Source organism: Lepisosteus oculatus, chromosome 20 (genome assembly GCF_040954835.1).
Source record: "Lepisosteus oculatus isolate fLepOcu1 chromosome 20, fLepOcu1.hap2, whole genome shotgun sequence".
Lineage (NCBI taxonomy): Eukaryota > Metazoa > Chordata > Actinopteri > Semionotiformes > Lepisosteidae > Lepisosteus > Lepisosteus oculatus.
Window position 1 is genome coordinate 1,974,192 of NC_090715.1, and position 24,761 is coordinate 1,998,952.

A 24,761-nucleotide genomic window follows, 5' to 3' on the forward strand; every position below is an offset into this window, starting at 1 on the left:
AAGAATTTGGTTAAGTTAAGGAGCTCACCGGGAATGAAGAACAGCAGGTGAGGGGTCCGGGGACCCCCTTTGTTAAATGGGGCGAACGTTGGGCTAGTTTGGCCAAGGCTGACGTGAGAGGGGAGCCAGCTGCGTGCACCTCCTCGCAGTCTACGAGACGGGGAAGCAGACGGAGGAGAACAGGGAAGACTTCGTCACACGGACAGGCATTTAAACAGGTATGTCCTGAATGTGAAAAATGTCTTGTGTCCCTTTTGTTAGTGCTGTTATTGTGGTAGGAAGAAAGCCGCTTGCCTCCCATTAGTGATTCCTTTTTCGGACCCGCCTTCCAGCACAGATGACTGAAAACTGAAAGCAGTCTTGCAGGGAGCGACAGCTGCCAGCTGCACTGTGTGTAGGAGGAGCCATAGGGCTGAAGAGGCTGGAAAAGAGAGGCACTTCACTGCTCTTCTCCCATTCAGGTTTCTCTTACCTGCGTACTGCGGTTACTGAAGGTGATGGAAAGGCGCTACGCTGCAAATGTTAAATGTGTTTTTAAACAGTTGTTCTGAGGAAATACCAGAGAGGTGCAATGGAACAGCAGGCCAAGGGCTCATTGAGCCTTGTTTCACTTCTCCTGTGTGTCTCCAAATAGAAGAACAGCCGGAGACACTGCAGACTCTAGATAAAAAAAAACAATTATCATTCTCATCCTGCGGTCCATGTGGGTCCTAATGCCCCAGTATAGTGACGGGGACACTATACTGTAAACAGGCGCCGTCCTTCGGATGAGACGTAAAACCGAGGTCCTGACTCTCTGTGGTCATTAAAAATTCCAGAGCGTTTCTCGAAAAGAGTAGGGGTGTAACCCCGGTGTCCTGGCCAAATTTCCCATTGGCCCTTACCAATCATGGCCTCCTAATAATCCCCCTCTATGAATTGACTACATTACTCTGCTCTCCTCCCCACTGAGAGCTGATGTGTGGTGAGCGTTCTGGCGCACTATGGCTGCCGTCGCATCATCCAGGTGGGGCTGCACACTGGTGGTGGTGGAGGGGATCCCCATTACCTGTAAAGCGCTTTGAGTGGAGTGTCCAGAAAAGCGCTATATAAGTGTAAGAAATTATTATTATTATTATTATTATTATTAATCTTTCAAATTAATCTGCTCTTTCTGGTTACACAGCCTTCGTAAATCCCGTGCCGAAAGGGGTATCTGTTTATTTCAGCACTTGCATTTCTTAATCTAAAATGTTGTGTCATCCTCAACTTCTAAGTACTGAATTATAGTTAAAGGAGTTAAAGGAGATAAAACTGGGTACATATCACAGGTGTCCAGGTGACAGGTGTCTGAAGGAGCTGAGGAAATGTGGGCATATACAGTCTGCCACTGCCCTGATGTCTCTGAGTACCTGGTTCCACCGATAGAGGGCAGGAGAGAGGAGTGAGCAGCACAAGAGTGAAGAGCTGGACATGGTCAAGGAGGACTGGAGTATTGGAGACAGGGGAGGCTGCAGACCAGTGGGACATAGTAATAATAATGATAGTAATAATACACTTCATTTTGTATAGTGTCTTTATAAGCTTCTCAAGACCCTTTAAAGTAAGGGGAAAGAACTATGATAGGAGATAAAAAGTACAACATAAAAGAAAAAGAGTGTGGTGTAACATGCAAATCAGTTTAGTAAAAGCCCTTCTGAAGAAGGTCCTGAGATGGGCAGGGAGGACAGGAGAGCGTACTGGACACGGGCAGGGGGGTGAAGCAGGCTGCAGTCCGGCAGGAGGTGAAATGAGAGGACAGGGGACGTCAAAATAGAAAAAGAAAATCTGTACGCATAAACCTCTCCATCGACTCCATCGAGGCTCATTGGAAAGAACGTCATTTTCCAAATCGGGGATGGTGAGCACCCTAACAGGGTGTAAACAGTTGATTCTTGAGTCGACACCTTGTTTCCAAGACTGATTTGTTACTGTTACGTAACAAGACAAAAATGTTGACGCGCGATGGCGTCACAGCGGGCTGTCCCCGCCCCCTCCGCGGCGCGGCTGCGCAGTGGGCCGCGCTGGCCGCCATTGAGGGACCCGGAGAGAGAGAGGGGTCAGACGAACAGCGACAGGCGAGGGTTGTGCGCCGCCGTGATCTGGGATCTCCTTCTTCTTGCTGTCAAAACTGAACTTTTGTCATAGTTGGAGGGTTTTTTTGTTTTTAAATATTTCGTGCTTTCTGTCTCCTTCCGTTTTTTGTTCTCCGATTTTAAAGGGATTCTTATTTAAGGGGTGATATTTATAATAACATCGCACTGCGAGGAGCCAGCCTTGCTGCGCCGCACACGCGTACGGTCTGAGCCTCGCTCGGGGCAGGCACGGTGCGTGTCGTGCCCACTAGCGTTTGATGGATCCGAGAATCGCCTGGTTTCAGCCAGAACAGCTCGGACCTGCCAACAGCTTGTGGATGCAGATCTGGGAGACGACGCAGGGTCTGAGCAACCTGTACTTCAACAACAACTACAGCAGCGGCAGCAGCAGCGGGGGGACGGCCGACGCCAGCTCGGCGAAGAGCGGGGCTCCCAGCGAGGGCAGGAGCCCTGGCATGTCTAACGCCAGGCCGGAGGGCGAGATCGGGCAGCAGCGGGACTTTTTACCCTTGGAGACCAACAACAACCGGCCAGCGGGGAGGGGCGGCGGGGCCGGAGGGGGGGGCGGAGGGGGCGCCGGGGGCTGGAGAGGGGGCTCGGACCTGCGCAACAAGAGGAAGCGGGACAACAAGGCGAGCACCTTCGGGTTCAACAGCAGCCTGCTGCTCCCGGGCTCCGGGGGCAACGGGGTGGCAGGAGGAGGCGGCGGCGGCGGCGGCTACACTGGGACGCCGTGGAAGACGAGGAACTACTCCGAAGGGATTCTGGGGTAAGCGCCGAGCACGATCGCCGCTGTCAGCAGCCTGCGCTGGCCCGCTGGCCCGCTGGCAGCGCTCCGGGTGGCGGTGCCGTGTGTCGGGGGCAGGCGGTTTTGCGCAGTTGCGTGCCTTCATGGCTTTTCCACGGGCTACTCGAGCCCTTAGCGCCGCTGAGCCCCCGTCCCGTGGGCGCCGACATGCGTGTCGCTGGTTCTCTGGTGACCTTGTGGACGAGCTGAGCGCCCCGGAGAGTTTCCGAGCCAGTCAGTGACTTGGGGTTGTATTTATTTATTTGTTCCCCTACTCTGGTCGCGGTGGGGGGGTAAGAGGGCAGTAGTGCAGGGGAGAAGAAGGGCGCAGGGCAGAGCCTGGCGGGCGCTTGTCGTGAGGTTTCGATCGGAAACGGGTCGTGAAAGGGCCGGTGCCGACGCGGTGCCAGTCCGCGCTGGATGACCGTTGAGTAACACACTCGTGTCGCCCGAAGGCTCGTCTGGTCTTGACGTGCGCTGTTTTCTTGTTCTTCCCGCAAACCACGACTATGTCAAAATAATTTAAAAAAAGAAAACTGGCCGTGGCGGGGGGTCCGCTCGGTTGCGAGGGGAGTCTGGTTCGCGCACCTTCCAGTACTTTCTTCACAGCAACTTTGACGCCTCTCCCTCCCTCCTTCCCTCAGCCTGTTCCGTAAGGGGGTGTGGATGTGACTGGATCGCACAGTGTGCGCCCGGAGAGCTGCCCCGCTCGCTGGCCGGAGGACTCCCGGCTGCAGTTTAGTTGCGCTTCTCCTGCACTTACCTGTACGGTCTCCTCACGGAAGCGAGCCCCGGGCGAGTTCGGTCGAGCCGGGAGAGAGTCGGTGTCGTTTCCAGCATTGTTCAGAAACCGCCGCCCGGAGAAGCGTAGGCTTTGCAGCAGAGGTGTCCTGTGGAACTTTTTGAACCTGTCGATCCAGTGCAATAATTGGCCTTGCTCGTCAATTGAATTTTAAAATATAAGTGCATTTTTAGATTAATAAAATAGTGAGAAGTGCATTCGCATAGTAAGTGCTTTTAATCCTCCTCGTTAAAAGTGCTGCGTGTCTAAGTCGGTCCCGCACTCAGAAAGTTGTTTAAAAGCGGATATTTTTAGATTCTAGCTGTTTTAATGACTAAATAAGATTTGTCAGGGTGGTTACAGGCAAGAACAACAGAAAACGTGACATATCCCCGTTTGTTCAGTAATATTTTAATTCTACTCACTTGATCTGGGTACAAGGAATGAGAATTAACGTTTACATTTTTGTCCTGCGGACTTAAGCATTCCGTGTATGAGTTGTTATAGCAAGTATGTCAAATCAGCACATTGAGTTTTATGACTGTAGTAAGTATTTGCCAGTTGTTTTGAATATTTTAAGCAGCGTTTTGAGCAGCTATCTGAGTGACGACCCAGTCCGTGTCACTTGCTTGAAGGTTCTGGAGAACTGTTGAAAGGCAGAACCCGAACACCTGTCCTGCTGTGCATTGCAACATTACACAGGCAGAAACCGTATGGAAGTGCATTTTAAACAAAGGCTCTTCTTTACACAAACAGTGGTGGGGGTGTGGAACAAGCTGCCCATCCGTGCTGTTGAAGCCAATATCCTGGCTTCCTTCAAGACGGCGGAATGAGATCCTGGGATCAATTATTTGGTATACCAAATAGGTCAGATGTAATAATAATAATTGCTTACACGTCTATAGCACTTTTCTGGACACTGCACTCAAAGCGCTTTACAGGTAATGGGGATCCCCTCCACCACCACCACCAGTGTGTACCCCCACCTGGATGATGCGACGGTAGCCAGAGTGCACCAGTACGCTCCCCACACACCGGCTCTCAGTGGGGAGGAGACCAGAGTGATGAAGCCAGTTCAGAGATGGGGATTTTTAGGAGGCCATCATTGGTAAAGGCCACTGGGAACTTTTGCCTGGGCGCCAGGTAACACCCGTACTCTTTTCGAGAAACAGAATTAATTTTTAATGAATACAGAGAGACAGGACCTTAGTTTTACGTCTCATCCGAAGGACGGCGCCTTTTCTTTTTACAGTGCAGTGTCCCCATCACTATACTGGGGCATTAGGACCCACATGGACCACAGGGTGAGCGCCCCCTGTTGGCCCCATTAACACCTCTTCCAGCAGCAACCTTAGTTTTTCCCAGGAGTCTCCAATCCAGGTACTGACACCTGCTGAGTTCCAGTGGGCTGCTAGTTGGGAGTTGCAGGGTGATATGGCTGCTACCTATGTGCCACATGTGCCAAACAGCTCCTCTAGCTTGCTAGCCATTAATGGCGGAGGGGGTAGTCCTGATCCTGGAGGGGGCGCTGTGTCGGCAGATGTTCTAGGCCTCTTCAAAGCCAAAGAGCTGGGAGACGCAGATAAATTAGTTTAAAAGCTGTCCATTGTATTACAGGATTTCATTCCATCCAGTACATTAGTTTTGATCCTTAATTGCTTACTTAACCTAACGAGGTGCTAATGATCACTTGGATGATTGAGGATTAGCTGGAGTTAAGACTTGGACTGTCTGAAAGAGAAAAGGCCTGCTGTTTTGGAGGAAGGCCACACTAACAGAAGCATGGACAATATTGGAGAAAAAATCAGTTTGTGTTCGTTGAAACATTTGCTATTTTATGTTACATGCTTTGGTCTGCAGGCAGAAAGGTTTGCAGCAGCTGAAATAAAAAGCTCTGCTTTTCGTCGGATGTCTGCTGCAAGAGTCTTCTCTTGTATAAGAGGCAGCGTCGAGGAGGCTCAGCCAGCTTTTCAGGAATATCGATTAGCGTGCTTGTGCGAGCGGCCGCCGGTGGGATCGCCCTTCTTTATAACATGCAGTCTGGGCTGGATCAAGAAGCTCCTGAAGTCTTTGCATGAGGGAGCGAGGCGCAAGAGGAGGACTGTCTGTGTGCCGTTTGCTCTTGTCCCTTGTCCCTCACTGGTACAGCAGACAGTGCTGCCCATCATGCCTCAGGGGTGGAGGGGACAGCGCTGTCCGTAACCCCAGCGCTGTCCATCACGCCTGTGATTAAGGAGACAGTGCCGTCCCTGACTCCAGCACTGTCCTTCACGCCTCAGTGATGAAGGGGACAGTGCTGTCTCTGACCTGTGGCCACGGGTGGAGGGGACAGTGCCGTCCCTGACTCCAGCACTGTCCATCATGCCTCAGTGATGAAGGGGACAGTGCCGTCTCTGACTCCAGTACTGTCCATCATGCCTCAGTGATGAAGGGGACAGCGCGCTCCCTGACCTGTGGCCACAGGGGTGGAGGGCACAGTGCCATCCCTGACCACTAGCCTCAGCTCCGTCCCTGACCCCAGCACCGTCCATCAATCCTCAGTGATGAAGGGGACAGCGCGCTCCCTGACTGCAGGGGTGGAGGGGACAGCACGGTCCCTGACCACAGCCTCAGAGGTGGCAGACATATCGGTCAGTGGTCATGGTGCCAGTCGCTGTCCCTCAGGCTGTGTTGTGAGTGAGTGCAGTGTTCAGAGCACGGCTTTTTCGAGCTCGGTGGTGCTCCGTGAACAGCCCTTTCGATCCGCTCCTGCTGGCAAGGCGAAGGAGGCGCTGGGGCTGTCTTGAGTGCCCACTGGACCTTTTGTGCGATTCTCACCACAGAGTTTAAATCGGGGGGGGAAAACTGCTTTGCATGCCTGTCAGTGGCGAGAAAGCGCTCCAGAAGGGACGTCTCTGCTTGAGAGGGGCGCGGCACCTGGATGGGAATGTGTGTTTACATGCAGCGCACGCCGAGCATGTCCCGGGCTTGCTCTCCAAAATAAACAGGGGTCCCGCCCTCCCCAGCCCGTCCCACGGTGTAACCCGATCCCGGCTTTGTGAAGCAGCTCAGCCAGCCACCCCTTCTGCTCCTGAAGAGCATTTCTGTTCTCGCCCAGGAATAGCGGTGAACGTGTTGTCCTGCTCGCAAAATCTTCCTGTTTTTGTGAATTCATGTTTTTGTTTTTTTTGGCTACTGATCATTTAAACATATGCAGGGCTGGTTATAAAAGAGGTAGTTGCTTAGTATTCCGAGCGGGGTCTTCCTGTGAGCTCAGCACATATACTGCTCCTGAGCAATGTGGTTCATTTTCATTAGCAATAGGAAGAAGCCTAGTAATTTTGCAATTGAGTGTGCGCTACATTGCAAAACTATCTGCTTTTCTTTCACTGACTGACAATAATAACGGACTAACAATAGGAACACAGTGAGCAATGAAATATTTACCAGGCAGCTAAATTGAAAGTGTTCCTTTGTAAATAGTTAAGTTAGGCCCCTATTGTATTGAGTATTTGGACAGATGCTCAGTGGTCTTAAACATTTGTAAAGTTTGAGAAATGAAAGCTGTGCATGTTAAGGGACATGTTTCCTTCCTCTGCTGTTGCCTTCACTGGCTTGTGACCTCTGTGCCTTTATAACCATTGGGAGAGGAGACCTGCCCCCTTTCTGGGAGACACTGCTGTTAAAGGAGACAGGAGACACAGCATTGCCTTTCCTTGTAGAGGTGTCTTGTGGTTTGACATGCTGACCATTTTAATTGGAGCCCCTTGGCCGTCCCAGTGTGTGTGCACTGTCTGATCAATTAGTGACCTGTCCAGGGTGTAGTCCTGAATTTGTAGCCCTGTTTCTGGGAGTGGCATTTTGCTGTGATCGTCACCAGGAATTAGCACTTTTTGGATAATAGACAGGGGGGTTAGGGCAGTCCATGGACTTTGATGTAAGAATTGGAGATGGTGCAGAAATACCGTCATGCACAGTTATTGGGATATGTCTGGTGTCTACAAGCAAGTGCTGCATCATAGATGAGCTATTGCTCTTTTGTTGCATCCTCAAGTGCTCTGGAAATGAGTTGAAGTTTTCACTCTGGTTGCTTTAACACAAAGCAAGCATGAAAGAGCACTTTTGATTGTTCTTTAAAAGAGATCAGTTTGCGACGTTCCAAATTTCCTGTCGTTCAGTAATTACACTTCTCACCCACCTTACCTTAATGGACCTTAAGTTGCTTCAGAAACTACTGCAAACTACAAGCCACAGTTGAAGATATTTTTGCTTGTATTTTCTCGTCCGTGTTTGCAAATAAAAGTCTGCAATGCAATATTCTTCCTCTCGTGCACTCCCTGTGTCCAGTGACTTTGTATTTATGAAACGCTGCCTAATTGGTAGCTAAACCCTCTCGGCTGTAAGGTCGTGCTCCGAGATGAGGCGGCAAACGCCAGTGATGATTGTGAGCTCCAGGCCAGGTGTTAATTCTCCTGATCTGGGAGCCTGCCAGCCGGACTGGTTGCAGAATAACCAAGCGTCAGTCACAGTTGAGATCTGTAGGGGGTAGCTTCATGCAAGAGCGCAGAATAGCTAGCGGGGCAGCCCTCAAGGCACACCCCTTGATCTCTTGTAGAGGAATGCACCGAGCTGCAGTTTCCGTGTACACTGGGATTCCTGGAAACTGCTTTAGTGTAAAACCGGACAAGACAAGAGCTGTCTTCTCTCCCCTTGCAACGGGCAGGTTTCTCCGAGTCGCGACAGCAGACTGTAAACCCAGCCAGCATTTTTTTTTTTGCTTCTGGGATGCTGTTGTCCAGCTGTTGTGCTTCGAGGCTAAGGAAGAGATCATCTTTTAGACGGCTTTCCATAGAGGGAGGTGCGACTGCTTTGTTTTCACTTAGAAGCAGGTCCTCAGCACACCCCAGCTGTTAAAAGGGACAAAAAGACCTAATGATGATTTAAAAAAAAAACTTTTTTATGGCTTCTTCATAGGGTGTCTTGATTTGCCTGCTAATCCAGTCGACACTCTCGCTCTCTGCTTGATCTGTGGTGGTAGCGCACCCTTGGGGAGAGCCCCAGTGGGTGGGGTGTGTGAGGGGGAAAAAACAGCGAACCGGTTTACACCCCGAATGCGCTTCCCTTTATGACATCACTGAGCAGCAGTGTGATGTCCTTGTGTGGGGTTTGTATGGGCTGTGGAGCTTCAGGCCTCTGGAGTTCTTGTTTGGCCACAGGCCTCTGCTTGAGCAATACTGCATCGAGAAGGGGCTGCTGCCAGTCAGAGAATGCTTAATCGGTGTGTGAAATTGAGAGCAGATCTTCTGTAGTTGTTTCCGAAGAAGGGCTCGACTGGTGTTGATTCAGATGTGTCGGATACTTTAGCTAGAGGCTTTATGGCCTCGGCGTGCTGTGTCTGTGAGTCTGGCAGTGTCCCCCGCAGCCCTCACTGTTGCACTGTGGTGAGCGGACCTAGGCGATGGGACCCCTGCCAGGAGGAGGAGAGGAGAGCGCGGGCAGGACAAGCCAGGGAAAAGAGAAGAGGGAATCGCGTTCCCCGGAAGCCGTGGGAGTGTTTGGGAAGTGCGATAAGAACCAGGAACCGTGCATGGTGTGGCCCCATGCCAGCACGCAGAGTGCTCGCAGCTCTCTGTGGGCATTGTGAGACGTGAGCATGTGTTTCATTTTCACAGAAAGGAAAGTGGTTTTTCTGAGAGGTTTCTTTCAAAACAAACACGCCGGCTTGTAACTGGATCGCCCGACCGGGTTGTTAGTTTGGGTAAAGGATGGGTTTCTGTTGTGGAGAGTGGAATGCAGTGCTGTTGGGATGTCAGCAGCATGAGGAGTGTGGGCTAGGCAGTGTTTTCAGCTCAGGAAGCACGTCGATTCCAGATGTTTTTCAGCTGGTGGAATTTTGGAAGATTTTGTTTGTTGCTAAACTAAGCATGGGGTTGAGAACCACAGCTGTCACAGGGTGCCAGATCCTATTTATGGGATGAGCACTGCTCAACGTTCCATAACGCAGTAAACAAGAACTTGTAAATTTCTGTATATTTATGAGATCGTTATTGTGCTTCTTACTCAGAGGCCTCTTCTGACACTATTGGCCTGTGGCTTTGTCTCTCTTATGGCTTAAAAAACACTGAAACGTTTTTTTTTTTTTCTACAAAGCTGTGCTTCTTTGGAAATACCATGGAGAGCCACTATGTTCAGATGCTGGTTCTTTTACAAAAACACTGACTGCAGTGTGTGATTTTCATGAAAATTCCTCCTACACTATTCGGCACTTCCTGCTTTTCTGTTTAGCAGCTCCAATGCTTTGTCGATGCATATTGGTAACCTTTCGGTATGTATGGCATACATATAGTGGAATGGCACTGAGCCCTGGGAAGATTTCTAGTAAATACCTGGGTTTGGTTGGAATCGAATCTGTGGCCTGTCGGGGGTGTGACTGGCACAGGCAGTTGCTGGGCTGAAAGGTGGTGTGATCTGGCAAACGCAGGAAAGCCCTTCACTGACTTTGGCAGGTTTTCCTCTGATGGCACTGCTGTTTTGGTCATTGCTCTCTGTCTTGGAAACCCAGTTATTTTTGTCTCTGGTTCCCTTGCAATATTTATAGCCTGCTGCTCCTCCGTGCAGTGCAATGGAGACTATTCTTAAAGGGTGATTATTCAGGACTAGCATATAGGAAAACGGCACACGCATTCTGTAAATACACGTTTCCTGCTCTGAAAGCATATTTAATTACAGGCTACCTTAATTGTAATGATGGACACTAGTGAAATCATCCTCTCACAGCTATAAGCCACTGCAGGCAATGGATCTTAATAGTGTTGAAAAGTGATTTTCTGATTTAACAATAAAATGACAATTGCTTTTCATGGCAGAAGCTGCTGATCTAGTTTTTGATATGAAAAAACCAACACCACACCCGTTTTCTCCCTGTGGGGTTTAGTAGCACAAGCCCTTCATCGTTCTCCAAGCGGAGTGCTTTGTGAAGTGTGGGGAGAAGGTTGTTTTTTCCATCAGACTCTACAAAGGTTAGTGCTAAAGCACTTCAGGGAGTTTTTATAGACAAATACCTAATCAAGGGTGTGGAAGGTGATCTGACACGTCTGGTCTTTAATCATGCACATCTGCATCTGTGGTTTTACGTAGCAGACAATAAGTACAAGTATTTTTGGAAAGCACTGCTGTGATTCAGGAGTGCTGCACACCGAGGTCCCCTGTGCTGCTGTCCTAGTACTCACCATCAGATCCTGAAGTGAAACGGATACTGGTTATCGCTAGATCCTAAAATGAAACTGATACTGACCGCCTTTCTCATTTCTCTTCAGAGGGCGGGATGACGTTGTTCCAGTTTCGTTCACAGGGGTGTAAGTGTGGCTGACCCTCCTGTCTACTGGCACGAGCAGGCCCGGCGGTGCTGAGATGGCATGTTTCTCTCCGGTGCGCATGGTTAGCATGCCTAACGTGATCTGCAGCTACGTCCTGTGGCCTCCGCTCTGCAGTGGGGAAGTGTGTGCTGGGAGAATTCGAAGCACACCCTCCCCCTCGATTTGTGGAGTTCCTCTCCAGCAGTTGCTAGCCAGGGTTCTGCGAATTGCCTTCCCTGCACTGAGGTTGTGTCTTCTGCCAAGTCAGTGGCCTTTTACTCAGACAAGTGTCTGTCAGGCCACCTGAAAGCCAGCCGTCTGAATTTAATTTCTCGTTTGCTTCTCAATCAGGCAGGAGCCCTGTTCTGTTTAATTCTTGTTTTAGAAAGCTGCACGCTGCACAAACGGTAGTTTTACAACCGTAGTTCAATTTCAGGCTGAAGAGCGTGGGGGTGCACTGCATTTTATTTTTACCGAAAACAGAGCATTTCTGGAATGGTCAATGTGAAATTGAATCCTGCAGTGCACCCTAGGGCTGTACAAAGCCCTATCCTATACCAATATAAAGTCAATTCTACTTTATATTGTAGATATGACACCCCCCCCCCCCCCTCCCCATTCAGTGTAATATAATTCCCTCAGGAATCGAAGTATCAAGAATATAATTGGGGATAGGGGTGAGGAGCTGAAGAACAGCACAAGAGTTGTCATAGAAAAGTAACTGATCCAGTCTGACAGAACTCTGTCTTTTTGTTTTTGATTGGCAAAGGAATGAAAAGGCTTGTTAGAGTTTGGAAAGGACCAGGATGAGTCATGGCCCCTGGGCACACAGGTATGGGCCTGACGCAGGTGTGGTGCTGCGCAGGGCGTGTTCAGGCAGCGCGCACCGTCAGGCTGCGAGTCTTTACGCTGTGTCTCTGCATGTGCGGCGGGGGCACTGCTGTGTGGTCTTGTGCTCGGCGGACCTTGGACTCGGGTTCTGCGATGAGTCACGCTGAGTCTTGTGTAACGGACTGCACAGCCACGCGCTGACGGCTTCCTGGAGGAAGGGGAAATGAGTGTCCTGACCTTTGACCCTTTGAGTGCTTATGTCAGTGCCACTCTGGTCGACCTCTGACCCCTGGAGCCTTGAGCCTCTTCCCGGAGTGTGAAGCGTTTCAAAATGATTTCAGTGTGAAATCTTACAGCAGACGCCTTTGACTGTTGAAATTTAGAATGTTTTCGCTTCACTTTTTTTCTGCCTTTGACCGTCGGTGTCTGCCTCGCTTTGCACAGGGGAGTGGTGTCTCTTCCCTGTCCGCGCGATTCGGCAGCTCCCGCCGGGTGTCGAGGGCCGCGCGAAACCAGACGTCAGCCGTTGCCATTTCAGCCAGAACGGACACTGTCCAGTGTAGCTCAGAAAGGCACGTTGGAGTGCCGACTCATCACTCGACTGCTGAGCACTGCATCCGCACGGATGTACTGCAGTCAGTGTTTCGCCTTCATCCCTCCTTTTTGTGAAGCCAATAAACATGTGCCTTCATGACCAAAGTAGAATTCACTTTCTATTGGTTTCATTTAATATACACATGGTTTAAAAATACAGCTTAACTGTGAAGAACCTTCTTGCACTGCTTCTCGGTCCTTCCTCAAGCTGCAGTGGGGCAATGTGATTGTTACTTTTCCGTTTCTGTGCACTTGCATTATAGACCAGGGTCAGATGTCAAATCGACAGTGCCACACAAACGTTTTCAGTTGCATCTGCAAGGTGGATTTTTGGAGAATCCAAGGCAGTTTGCTGGGGCGCTGGGCACGATAGGATAGCCACCAAGTTCTGGCGTTAAGCTTTGCAGAGAGCATAGGAAGAATCGGAGCGATCCGACCAACATGTCGGACTTTAGGGAATGTTCCCTAAAGCTTTTGCAGAAAGAATGCAGATTGGACATGCAATGAAACAATTATTGGCAGAAAAACCTTGTTGTATTCACAGAGTTTAATGGTTTTACTTTAATGAGCTATTGAATAAAACAGGTAATGAAACAACACTAATGTATTTTTTCAGTGAAATTGCACAAGCCAGTATGTATAAAAAGCATGTTCTTTTAGTTCAGCAAGCCTGATAAACCCAGCTCTGAAAGTTAGAGCCGCCAGCCCTCACAGAGTCAATAGTGAGTTTGCTGGGTGTAGGAGGCATTCCAGCCACTCCGGCCTGCTCTTTCTACCTCATTCGGTAGCTTTCGCACAGTGCCAGTGCAGGTGGTGGATTGGAGCCACTGCAGTAGACGGGGTGAGCAGGCACAGGGCCTGTCGGTTCGGAGAGCTGCGAGCTGGCCCTGTTCCGAAACTGCGTTAATCCCTCGTTGCATCTCGGCGGAAATCGCGATTTCGATATCCGCTTAGCGCTCACGTCACGCCAGTTTGAATTTTGGAATTTTGATCGAAGAGATGCCGCGCCGTTGAATTCTACAAGCGAGAAAGGAGAAAGCGTGCGAATGCAGTCACGAGCTGATACCCCGTAAAGGCACTGCGACAAGGAGCCTAGTGGCTGCTGGTCTATACAACTGGAACTCATGGACAAGATGAGCGACGTCTCGACCTGGTAGAACGGTTTTTCCTGGCTTTCTGCGAGAGCAGTTGTATGTGCTTGTGAAGTAAACCAAATTGCAGGCTTCCAGTATTGCACGGTAATGAAGTAAACCTGGCAGTGCAGTGATCGTACCGCCTTTTGTATCTCCATGCGGATGCTTAATTTAAAAGAGCAGCACTGGGATCGCACTGGGATTCTTTCTGTAACTGTCCTTTCTCTCTCCCCCCGTGCTTGCAGGCTCCATGAAGAGATCATTGATTTTTACGGTTACATGTCGCCGCGGCCGGAGGAGGAGAGGATGAGGATGGAGGTGGTGAAGAGGATTGAGAGTGTGATTAAAGACCTCTGGCCCAGTGCGGATGTAAGACTCTCCTGGGTGCTGGGTGTGTCGGAGGGGGGGGGGTAATTTAAATACTGTTTTCCCAGTTTCGTTCGCATTAGGCCAGCGGAACGCTGTGGGTTAACCTCCGCCCTTCATCCCTGTTAGTGTCCGTTAACCCCGGTGGGCGTGCTGGAGGAATCGGGGTCAAAGACACAACAGCAGTGTGGGCACTGGGTACTCGGACCTTTGACCCTCAGGACCCCTCTCCTGTTCCCCACTGCCTCCAGGTTCAGTAAAGTGGACGTGCTGAATTGGCCGTGACTACGGCTTGCGAATGACCGTGCGGAGTGGTCAAGAGTGCGCTCAGTTCTGGTGGAAGAAAACTGCCTTCATCTTGTGCACAGCGCCCCCTTATCCTTCTCTGGGGTCTTTATTCCCACTGACTGCGCGCCGTGTTCAGTGTGCTCCTGCAAGCCTGTTGCCTGCTGAGCTGCAGGAGCGAATTCCTGGCGTTCCGCTGCCAGTCCCTCCCCTGCCATCCGCCCGCTGTGGTGGGAAACAGCTTGCAGTGGGGGTCTGGGCTCCTGACCTGAGGCTTGTGGGTTCAGATCCCCAGTAGGACACTGCCGTACCCTTGAGTAGATCACTTCACTCCAGCAAAAGGAAACCACAGTTGTTTTTTGGGGTAAAACAGTTTTCAGGTATAGTTACCAGGGGTTAGGGTTCGGGCTTCACCTGTTGAGCCATACTTAGTATCCAGCTCAAATTCTACCCTTCACAACGTGGACACTAAAAAAAGATAAAGCTTTGTAACTTTGCATTGCTTGTGTGCTTTCTTTCCATTTCGTTATGAATGTTTGAAGTTTGATCTCCATTGCCAGTGAGTTTATGCAGTGCTGAACACCGGAGTCTTTGTGTGGTAGATAATTTTGTGTGGTTTTGTTTTTCAGGTTCAGATATTTGGCAGCTTCAGTACTGGCCTCTATTTGCCGACAAGGTGAGCCTTTATCTTCTCGTCCCCTTCCCTGTAAAGCAGATCACTGAGGTTTGTGGCCGTGGGCCTGGTTGTGTAATCTGCTCGCGGCACCAAAAAACAGCAGCCGTCTAACAGACCGAGCCAAACGTGCACGGGGAGCCGGAGCGCTCCAGTCCCTAAGACGTGCTTTAAACTTCGAGATGCTGGCTGCCATCAGCGTTGGCAGTACATCCCCTGCAAGTCCAGGGCTTGTTGTACAAAACGGGAGAAGCTGGTCTGCAAGAGGCCTCTCCTGCCTGTTGCGCTGGGGGGCTGACGGGTGTCTTCTCCTTCCAGCGATATCGATCTGGTGGTGTTCGGGAAGTGGGACAACCTGCCGCTGTGGACTCTGGAGGAGGCCCTGCGGAAGAAGAACGTGGTGGATGAGAACTCGGTCAAGGTGCTGGACAAGGCGACGGTAGGTGCTGCCTCGCGGGGCGCCACAGGCGCCGTGGCTGCGCTTTGCATTGTGAGATGCGATGTTTTGTGTGTTGCTTTGTGTGGCTTCGGTCACCTCGCAGTGGGGACGTTTGAGGAAATTACAGCAGTTTAAAACCAGATCATTTTTTGTTATTGCAAACATATGTCCAGGTGCTGTCCTTATAACTTACATAAAATATTCAAATGTCTGAGTCTGTTGGGGGCGCATATCTTTTAAGATAAGATCACTTTATTGGCCATATACAATTACTTGTGTTAGGAATTTGTCTTTTTCACAGACCCCAGCTTGCTCTCCATGAGACACACAGACAGGGAGAGAAGCTGGGGGTCAGAGCGCAGGGTCAGCCATTGTACAGCGCCCCTGGAGCAGTTGGGGTTCAGGGCCTTGCTCAGGAGCCCAATGGAGTAGGATTCCTCTGCCAGCCGTGGGATACGAACCGACAACCTTCCAGCCACAGGCGCAGATCCTGAGCCACAGAGCCACCTTCACCTTTTGTTGAGGAACGGGGACAGGAGGGGGTTGTAATAATGTCCAAATATCTCTTTCGTGTTGAATAATTGATCAAGGGAAAATGCTGTTTGTCCTTCCTGAGAGTTAACAGTTCTTATTCGCAGAAGAGGGAACAGCCTCGCTGGCTTGTGTTCTTCACAATCTTCGCCCCCTAAGTTTCTTCTCCTTTCTTCTTTAGGTGCCCATCATCAAACTCACAGACTCGTACACAGAGGTCAAAGTTGACATCAGCTTCAACGTGGAGAGTGGCGTGAAAGCTGCCGAATTCATCAAGGAATTCAAGAAGGTGGGTCTGGAAGTCCTTCTGCGCTTGCAGGCCTGTGTTCTGAGCCGTCTTTCCTCTGAGAGATGTGCCGTCCGCAGCAGTGAGCGAGGCTCAGCCTGGAGCTCTCTTTGCATCGCTTCAGATGAGCGGTTTAAATCGAGGCTTTCCTTACGAGGCGCAATCGTAGAGCAGCCTGTTGATGAGGACACCAGATGATGGTATTTGAACGCCTTCTGTTTAGTTTTTGACTCGCGCTCTGAAGGAGAAGCTGCAGTGCCCCTCCCCCAGCCTGCCTGCCTGCCTGTCTGCTGGGCCTGGGCTCGGATCTTTACGGCGCTGACTGGGACCGCTGCACGTCCGGGCCGAGCGGAGGGCATGTGCGTGACATCGTGGGTGCTGGAAAGTGAAGCACGTGGAAATTAATCTCGACCAAATCTCAAAGCTCTATATGAAGTGATGTCTAACACACCGGCAATTCTTCACATGCTGTTATCCATAATGCTGTAAGTACGTACGTAGTTTCTTTGCCTTTCGTCAGTCTACATCAGTTATTCTGTGTTGTTTCAGAAATATCCTGTGCTCCCTTACTTGGTGCTGGTGCTGAAGCAGTTCCTGTTGCAGCGGGACCTCAATGAAGTGTTCACAGGCGGAATCGGGTCGTACAGCCTCTTCCTGATGGCCGTCAGCTTTCTGCAGGTGAGTGAGCAAGGCTTTCCCTGCACAGCTGTCTCTGCCTGCGTGGAGTCCGCTCCGCTCCCAGGTTCCGTGTGGGATTAAGGAAGATGTGTTCCTGCTGTCGCTGCGTACGTACGTGCTGTCTGGAATCGGTGCTGTTTCCCAGGCGGTCGGCTCTTGCTAGAACAGTGAAAAGAACAGTATTCGTTGTGTGTTGTGAATGTGGGAAGCTGTGCCTCACTAATAGCTGGTGTGTGGGGAGTGTACTAGAGCATCATCCAGGTGGGGCTGCACACTGGTGGTGGTGGAGGGGATCCCCATTACCTGTAAAGCACTTTGAGTGGAGTGTCCAGAAAAGCGCTATAGAAGTGTAAGCAATTATTATTATTATTATTGTTGTTATTATTATTATTATTATTATTAAACCCGACCACACGTCTGTCCTAGTTGCATTCCAGGGAGGATGCCAGCAGTCCCAACGCCAACATTGGAGTGCTTTTAATCGAGTTTTTCGAGCTCTACGGGAGGCATTTTAACTACCTGAAGACGGGGATCCGCATCAAGGACGGCGGCTCCTACGTGGCCAAGGACGAGGTGCAGAAGAACATGGTGGACGGGTACCGGCCCTCCATGCTCTACATCGAAGACCCCTTACAGCCAGGCAAGTGACCGGCCTGCCTTCCTCCTGTCCGTCCCTCCGCAGGCGCCCCCGGGTGAAAGCTGGGATGAAAGCTTTTGCTTGCCTTGCACCGCGGCCTGCTTTAAGAACCGCTGTGCTGCGCACATGGTTATACAGACTTGAGGGTGCTGGAGCTAGCGTGGACTGCCCAGAGCAGGCACGACCCAGAACTCCCCTTTCGTCACCGCCTGTGCCTCAGCCGATAGTTCCACAGCTCCTGCGCTCTAGAAGCTAACTCGACGGCACATTGGCGTCAGGCTTGACCGTTCCTCTGATCTGCTGCTTCGCAGGCAACGACGTGGGCCGCAGCTCGTATGGTGCCATGCAGGTGAAACAGGCGTTTGACTACGCCTACGTCATCCTCGGCCACGCGGTGTCGCCCATCGCCAAGTACTACCCCAACAACGAGACGGAAAGGTACGAGTCCCGAACCCTCTGTGAGAGGGAAGCGTGTGGCTGTGGGCTGCCCCCTTACTCTGCAGGTAGAGTGGCAGGAGCCTCTCTCGGGGCCTGTTCCCAGCTGAGCACCTGCACCTGAGGCTGGGAAGGAAAGGGGTTGGCGCTTCCTGAAACCAGGGGTCTCCCAGAATTCCCTGCTGTCTTGTAGTTGCGTTCAGACAGTCCTGGGGCCAGTGGAGTGACTGCAGCTGTATGTTCTGATAGGAAAACCTGCAACATCGCAGCCTTGCGAAGATTTTGGGAGATACTTTTCTTTTTTATTAACATCCCGTTGGCAGTTTTAAAGATTTGCAAATTGCTTTTATGCAATGGGCTCCTAAATCACCTGGCTACACCAGATAATTAAGAACTGGCACCTTGTATCTGGGGAAAAATTGCTGTTCTTGAAACAATGCACATTTCTGAATAAAGCGCCATCTGTTTATTTGGATTGTTGTATTTCACCAGATGGTAGTTTAGATGTTCTGATGAACTACTTAAAATATAGCAAGGGGACCAAAACCTTTATCTGTTATCTCTGCTTCTGGACAGGAAAGCAGTTTCTTCAGTGGCCTTAAATGCTGACGAGTAGCTCAAAAATTAAACTTAAAAATAAATCTCAGTGGACTCCAGTTCCGCGTGTTGCTCGTTTTAGAAGCTGAAGTTAATACAGTTGAATCATAGAAAGTTGCTAGATTGTTTTCTTAATAGCATATTGCGGTTGGAATTCACATGCATTGTTTTTTTTGCTTGCATTTATTTAGTTTTCATCCTTTTCATCCTCCAGGATCCTTAAGCACTTTACATATAGGGGAAAGAGCGCCACCTACTGACCCACTAACTACTTACAGCAGCAGACTTGTTTTCCCAGGAATGCTGATTAATCCCAGTTTTTACGAATGTGATGTGCGTTAAGTGTGCAGACATGCTAAGGGGTCACTGAGAAACAGGGACAGGGGTTGAAATGACCTCATCGTGTTGTGGAGCCCTCCTTTTCTTTTTAACATGTACAATTAATCCACAGTGTTTGCTCTTCCCTTCCAACAGCATCTTGGGCCGGATCATCCGGGTGACGCAGGAGGTGGCGGATTACAGGGACTGGATCACCAAAAACTGGGGCTCTCCATCCCAGAACGATAACGATTCCTCCTTGAACCGTAAGCGACTTCGAGCAAACCGTGCTGCTGCTGATGCCATATTGGGGTTTTGACAGAAACAGCAGGGGAATCTCATGAAATGTAAAAGAAATGATTCCTCGCATGCCAAAGAAATACAGCAGGGATATTGGAGATGAAAGAGTTAAAATACGTGAAAGCTTTTCTTTTTCCTCCTAAAATGCCCAGAGGTCTCACCCTGGTGACCAGGCTGTGAGCAGATATCCTGTCTGCGGTGCTTGTGTCTTATCGGCATTTTTACTGATCCTTGTTGTCACGCTTCCTCCATCCAGGGTGGAGTCCAATATTGCACTCCACCCTGGATAAGGGCATCTTCCTGAGAGAGTAATTGCAATATTTAAAGGAGCTGCCTTTGTCATTGACAGGGAACGAGGTGACGTTATTTGTGGAGTCGCAGCAGCTGGACAAGTGCAACAACAACATGTCGGAGGAGGTGGTCTTGTTGACGCCATCGCGGAGCAAGCACTCCTCTAACTCTTCCTCCGGCCCCCTGTCGTCCCCATCCTCCTCCTCCTCTCCGTCCTCCCCCTCTTCTACCGCCTCCAGCTCCAGCGACGCTGTGAGTAACCCCACTGCGCCCCCTGCTGTTTGACCCTGCCATCTGTACCCACAGGCACTGGGTGCTTTCAAGTAAAAGAGATAGTTTACCAAACAGAACATTTACAATTGTAAAAATAGTTGTTTTCATAGAAATGTATTTTTAATAGCAGCACAGATATTTTATTTGGTCAGAAACATAAAGCTGTGTCTATACCCAATACTATACTGGTCTGTCTGCTCTGAAATCAAATGTTTGCATGTGTTGCCTATGAGTTACTTCACAAATCTTCACTCATACATCTTTTTACAGCTGAGGCTACCAGTACACTTGTAGGATTGCCTAGGCTTATTCATGCAGTCAAGATGGATTTATATAGTTTACGAAATAACTTAATATTCACCTAGTGTTCTTATATAAATGCTAAAAATAAAACAATATATCATAAAAGAAACACCCTTCTGGGCTGCTAAAGACTGCCAGACCTTTCCCCACTCCTTTAAAGGCTTGTATAACAATGGTGTATGATCTTGTAGAAGAAATCAGGCTGGTGAAGAGAACGGCCTCGGAAATGAAGTCTCTTGAGCAGAGTTCCCTAACAGAGCCCGAATCGTGGATCCTCTCTCCTGCCCAGGCAGTGCCAGACCGGCTGGGCCTTGTCTCATCTCTCCCGCGCTGTCTCCCCCAGGACTCGGATGGCACGCCGTGTAAGAGCGCCAAGCCCCTCGCGGGCCGGACCCCCGGCGCGCACCGAGAGGCGGCGGGGTCGGCGGCCCAGCACTGCGCCCAGAGCCGTTCCTCCGGCAGCCCCGCCGGCGGCGCCAGCAAGGCCAAGGTGAGAGGCTCGCCCCGCCGTTCGGGAGTCCACGGCGACCGCAGCGGCCGCCGCGCCCCTGCGTGTTTCTCGGCTCTTCATCCCGCCGCGCAGCTCCCCGCGGGTTCAGCTCCTGGCCCAGCGTGACGCTTTGTTTTTTTCCTTTCAGAACGCAGCGCGGCCTTTCCGCTTCTCCACCACCAAGAGCAGTCAGGGACAGCAGGGCTCCGGGCACCCCAGCGTGTCGGCCGGCGGGAAGGCGCACCAGGGCGGCAAGGCGCACCACCAGTACAACGGCAAGAAGAGGAAGCCGCCGCGCGAGAGCGCGCACGAGGACCTCTGCAGATAGGGGGCGCTGCTGCCCCTCAGACTCTGCCAAACTGTCCCCATTCTGCTGCAGGACCTTTTCTTTAGAAGACTTTTTTGTTCCTTGTGGGATATATAAAGAAAAAAAAACTTTTTATAACTTAAAAAAAAAAATGGGGTGAGGGTGAAAGGGAAGACTTCTCGGTCTCTCTTGCTGCTTTTATATTTGTCCTGGGTTTGCACAGAAACGAATGAAGGAATTCTTTCCAAGCGCGCTGTCCTCGTGTGGGCGTGCGCCCTACCCCCCCTGCCTGCCGCCACCGCAGCAGCAGCAGATCGCCCTGGGATCGGACGACCAGGAGAGGAGAGACGGGGAACCTGCGCGCGCCCCCCCCACCCCGCCACGCACACAGGGAGGACCGAACCCAGCGCTCAACCAAATCACACAGAGCCCCCGCTGAACCGAGCGGGGACGAGACTCCTAGGTTGGAAGTTGAGGACACTGGAAAATAAAAACCGACAAAATTACAGAGAAATTCAGAGAGGGGAAAAAAAATCGACAAAACTACAAAACCACAAAAAATATATATATAGTCGAAGAAAAGTCAATAAAAAATAGAAAAAAAAAAACAGATCCTTCAGAACGGTCCTGCAAGTTATGCATGAAGATTAAGGGATTCTTTTGTCATTGAGGGACTGAGAGGGGATTTAGGGTTTTAACATGTACAGACTATTTGACATTTGTACAAAAAAAAAAGCCAAAAAAAGAAAATCAACTAAAAAAAAAAAAGTTTAGTATTACTTTTTACACTGTATACTAATTTGTGATTTAAAGGTGTATGTTTTGACTGAGAGGTGAAGAAGAGCCAAACCCCAGTTCTCTTGCCAATACTGATCATCAGCACAAGTCTACCTGTAGGAGCTCACCTGTATCTGTACTTGACATCTCTAGACAAGGGCACCCGTACCGATACGAGAGCTTTTAATCCTGCGACGTCGGCCACCTCCTGGTGTTGCAAAAAGAAAATCAAGACAAGCAACTTCACATTCTCTTTTTGTTCTTCGGGGTTATCAAACCTTTGTTTTACTGCCTGTGTTTTGTTGAGATAAAGGAAAGCTGGCTTCCTACGTAGCTCTGTACTCTGAAACAGGCAGCCTGGGGGGTGTAATCGGCTGGGTAACTAGGCGATAACACTACCTCACTGTCTCAAACAGAATTTTAGCAAACTTAATACTGTTTTCAGTAATTCAATACTTGATGTTCTATTTCCTTCCCTAAACATTCACAAATTGTGTTGATTGTATGAGTGACCAAGTGACTTCAGGATGTTGAGTGACCACTTGCAAGACTAGGGATATTTTTGCATTCTCCCAGGTGTGGCAGGTATACTGCGTTTACTCTGAGAGCCAGTTGTGTTAACGTTGAATAGTAAATAATGGAGGAGGCATAAGCATTTGCCTGAGTTAGGGGTTTCTGCTGCACTTCCTTCACTGCCCACAGGTGGCACTACAACACAACAGATCAACTCTTTTGAAGTGCTTTTTTTTTTAAACCGGTGCCATGTAGAATTCTCAGTCATTATCGCTACAAGGAGTATTTTAATCAGACTTAAACTGGCCTGCCTAGTCACTACAAACGTTGAAACATGCAATAAAAATTATTTATACAACTATTCAGTACCTAGTAAAGATATTTTTTAAATGTGTTGTCATTTTTCAGCAATGAAAATCTCTTTAACAAGAACCTGTTATCTTTTATTATAGTACTTTACTATAAGCTACATTCTTGCAGAGCTTGGGAAGAGCGTAATTAAGAGTAATGTTTGCTTTGTTTAAAAGTAAATAATACCAGATGCTTTACATTGTGTACCAATGCAATGCAGGTTTACACTATACAGTATAACTGTTTTCCTACTCCATTTCCCTATAGTCTAGTCAGGACACACTATTCCCATAGATGAAAGGTGCATGAGCTGACATATCAGCCCCAGTCCCAGCTGTGGTCTAATGCCATGGAGTTTCCAATTCCATTTTGTTCCCTTGTAGAATGTCATTGTACAATGGCAGCCTTGTTGCACAGAGGCACTACAGCATCCCATCTTGCAGTGCTAATTCTTTCAGGACACAGCCGGGCACCAGCTCGCTCTTCCGCGTAATCCCAGCAGAAAATAAGTGGGTGCCTCTTACCAACCACAAACCTACGCAGTCCTATCTTGCGGATATTTTGTTGTACTTCACTAGGTACTACTGCTTCTGTTCATTAGACCGCTTTGCTTGGTAGGTGCCCGACCAGCAGAAATGCCCTAGATTTAATAATCATCGGTATTGCATCTTCTGTTCAATATTAACTTTGCAGCTGTGATCTTTTCCTTCATTTGTTCTGTATCCACTTGTAGGTTCTGAAACTGTTCTCGGGTGGGGCAGGTTGGGGGTATTGTTGTGGAAAATGGCTTTTTTGTATGTGTCATATCGGTTCAAGTGGGTGGGCCCGTCTCCCCTCTCTCTCTGCATTGCCTGTGAATTTCTTAGTCTCTGTCAAGTACGTTAAGCTACTTTATTTGTCCGGTATTATTTGCTGCCCTGAGTTTACTGTTCCTAATTTAAAGAGTACAGTAGCACACTTTAAAGGTATTTGAGGTATGCTCTCCAAATATTTATCAAGAGTAGACTATTAATTTGATGCTAGTGAAAATTGTCAGGAGCTTTACCTCCTGTTTCTTCTGTACAGTGAATACTGTACTCTCGATTCTCAATCCTTCTACAAAAAGCTTGAAATATTCTCCTCTTGCACAATTAGCAATTTCACTTGCTGCGGGTACATAAAAAATAATTGGCGATTATGTTTTTCTTTTTTTAAAAAAAAAAAGAAACATTCTTCATTTTCTCTTGCAAGGACACGCATACCAGCATCTGAAGAGCGGAGGTGTGGTTTATAAAATGAACAAGGAGTCAGACCTCACTCTTGTCCTTCTAGGATTTTAAAGACTTAAATATATTTACAGATCCTTCCAAAAGGAATTTCAAACCATGACTTGATAATCTTGGGTATCAAGAAAAAATATTTATTAATTGTTGTGAACAGTTGAACTGTTCCTTTTTTCTTGGATGTTTTTTCTCTTTCTGTTCTGATCACTGTTCCATCTGTATCATCTTTACATATTCTAGTTGTACTTTTTTGGAGAATATAAAGAACTTTTTGCAAACTATATATTTTTTGTGAGTATATCAATAAAACTTTAATTTAAACATTGAAGCCCTGAGGGTTTATTGGGCTCAAATCAAATTTAAATTGTATCTTTCAATATTAAATTGCACTTTAATAAATCTTTTGTTTTTCAGTGTGTGATGTCTGAGTTAATGTTGTTTCAAAGTGTGAATGAACGACTGCTTGTGGATTATTTTCAGGACTACATCTTTGAATGCACAAAATAGCAATACAATTGAATAAAATACACAAAATTGTCGACAGTCTTTCCCAGAATATGTGTAGTTGACTTTCCTCTTTGTTGTAGACCTGTAAGGTTGTTTAAATGAAAACAAATGCACATGTTCATCTGGTGTGTAACTGTATGTACATAAATGACAGTCAATGTGGTACTACATAAAACCAGTTTTCAAGGATGACTGCAATGTATTTTTGCAAAATTAACTAATGTGGAAAGTGTCTTCTAAATAAGAACATGGCAAAATGTGCAGAATCTACAGATGAACAGAAATTAATGTTCATTCTAAGGCTTGAAATATTTAATTGGCTAGAATGCTTACCTCCTGCTTTCTGGTATAAAGGAGAATCTAAGAAATGTAAATAAAAATGTAATTTAACTATGTAACTATAACACTGTAACATATAACTCAACTATATAGTGAATTATTATAATTTGCTTGGAGTATTGTTTAAGAAAGGGTTCCAATAGGTCTAGGGTGTGAACCCCAATCTGATTTTCTTATAGGTCACCCTAAATTACCTATTATTTAATAATATTCATAATTATAATTGATT

The 24,761-nt window shown here is 48.7% G+C and overlaps 1 protein-coding gene across 3 annotated transcripts; it reads left to right on the forward strand.

The window, feature by feature from the left end:
* Window positions 1-2,024: 2,024 nt before the first annotated feature.
* On the forward strand, window positions 2,025-24,010 carry tent4b (terminal nucleotidyltransferase 4B). Of its 3 annotated transcripts, none has more exons than XM_015368596.2 (12): window positions 2,025-2,883; window positions 13,820-13,943; window positions 14,855-14,901; window positions 15,217-15,337; window positions 16,050-16,157; window positions 16,704-16,832; window positions 17,259-17,472; window positions 17,781-17,907; window positions 18,976-19,085; window positions 19,469-19,662; window positions 20,276-20,476; window positions 20,625-24,010. In XM_015368596.2, the coding sequence occupies exons 1-12, from the start codon at window positions 2,372-2,374 to the stop codon at window positions 20,802-20,804; spliced, it is 2,067 nt and encodes a 688-aa protein (XP_015224082.2). In that variant the 5' UTR covers window positions 2,025-2,371; the 3' UTR covers window positions 20,805-24,010. The 3 variants fall into 3 exon arrangements, with proteins under 3 accessions (XP_015224082.2, XP_006641546.2, XP_015224083.1); XM_006641483.3 differs by having other exon boundaries at window positions 2,026-2,883; window positions 20,330-20,476; XM_015368597.2 differs by lacking the exons at window positions 20,276-20,476; window positions 20,625-24,010 and adding an exon at window positions 20,178-20,234 and having other exon boundaries at window positions 2,026-2,883.
* Window positions 24,011-24,761: the final 751 nt, after the last annotated feature.

Coding starts and splice junctions, on each gene's coding strand:
- tent4b (XM_015368596.2), top strand. CDS start 2,372: ATGGATCCGAGAATCGCCTGGTTTCAGCCAGAACAGCTCGGACCTGCC. Junction 15,338..16,049: donor AGGTGCTGGACAAGGCGACG/GTAGGTGCTGCC, acceptor TTTCTTCTTTAG/GTGCCCATCATCAAACTCAC. Junction 20,477..20,624: donor GCGGCGCCAGCAAGGCCAAG/GTGAGAGGCTCG, acceptor TTTTCCTTTCAG/AACGCAGCGCGGCCTTTCCG.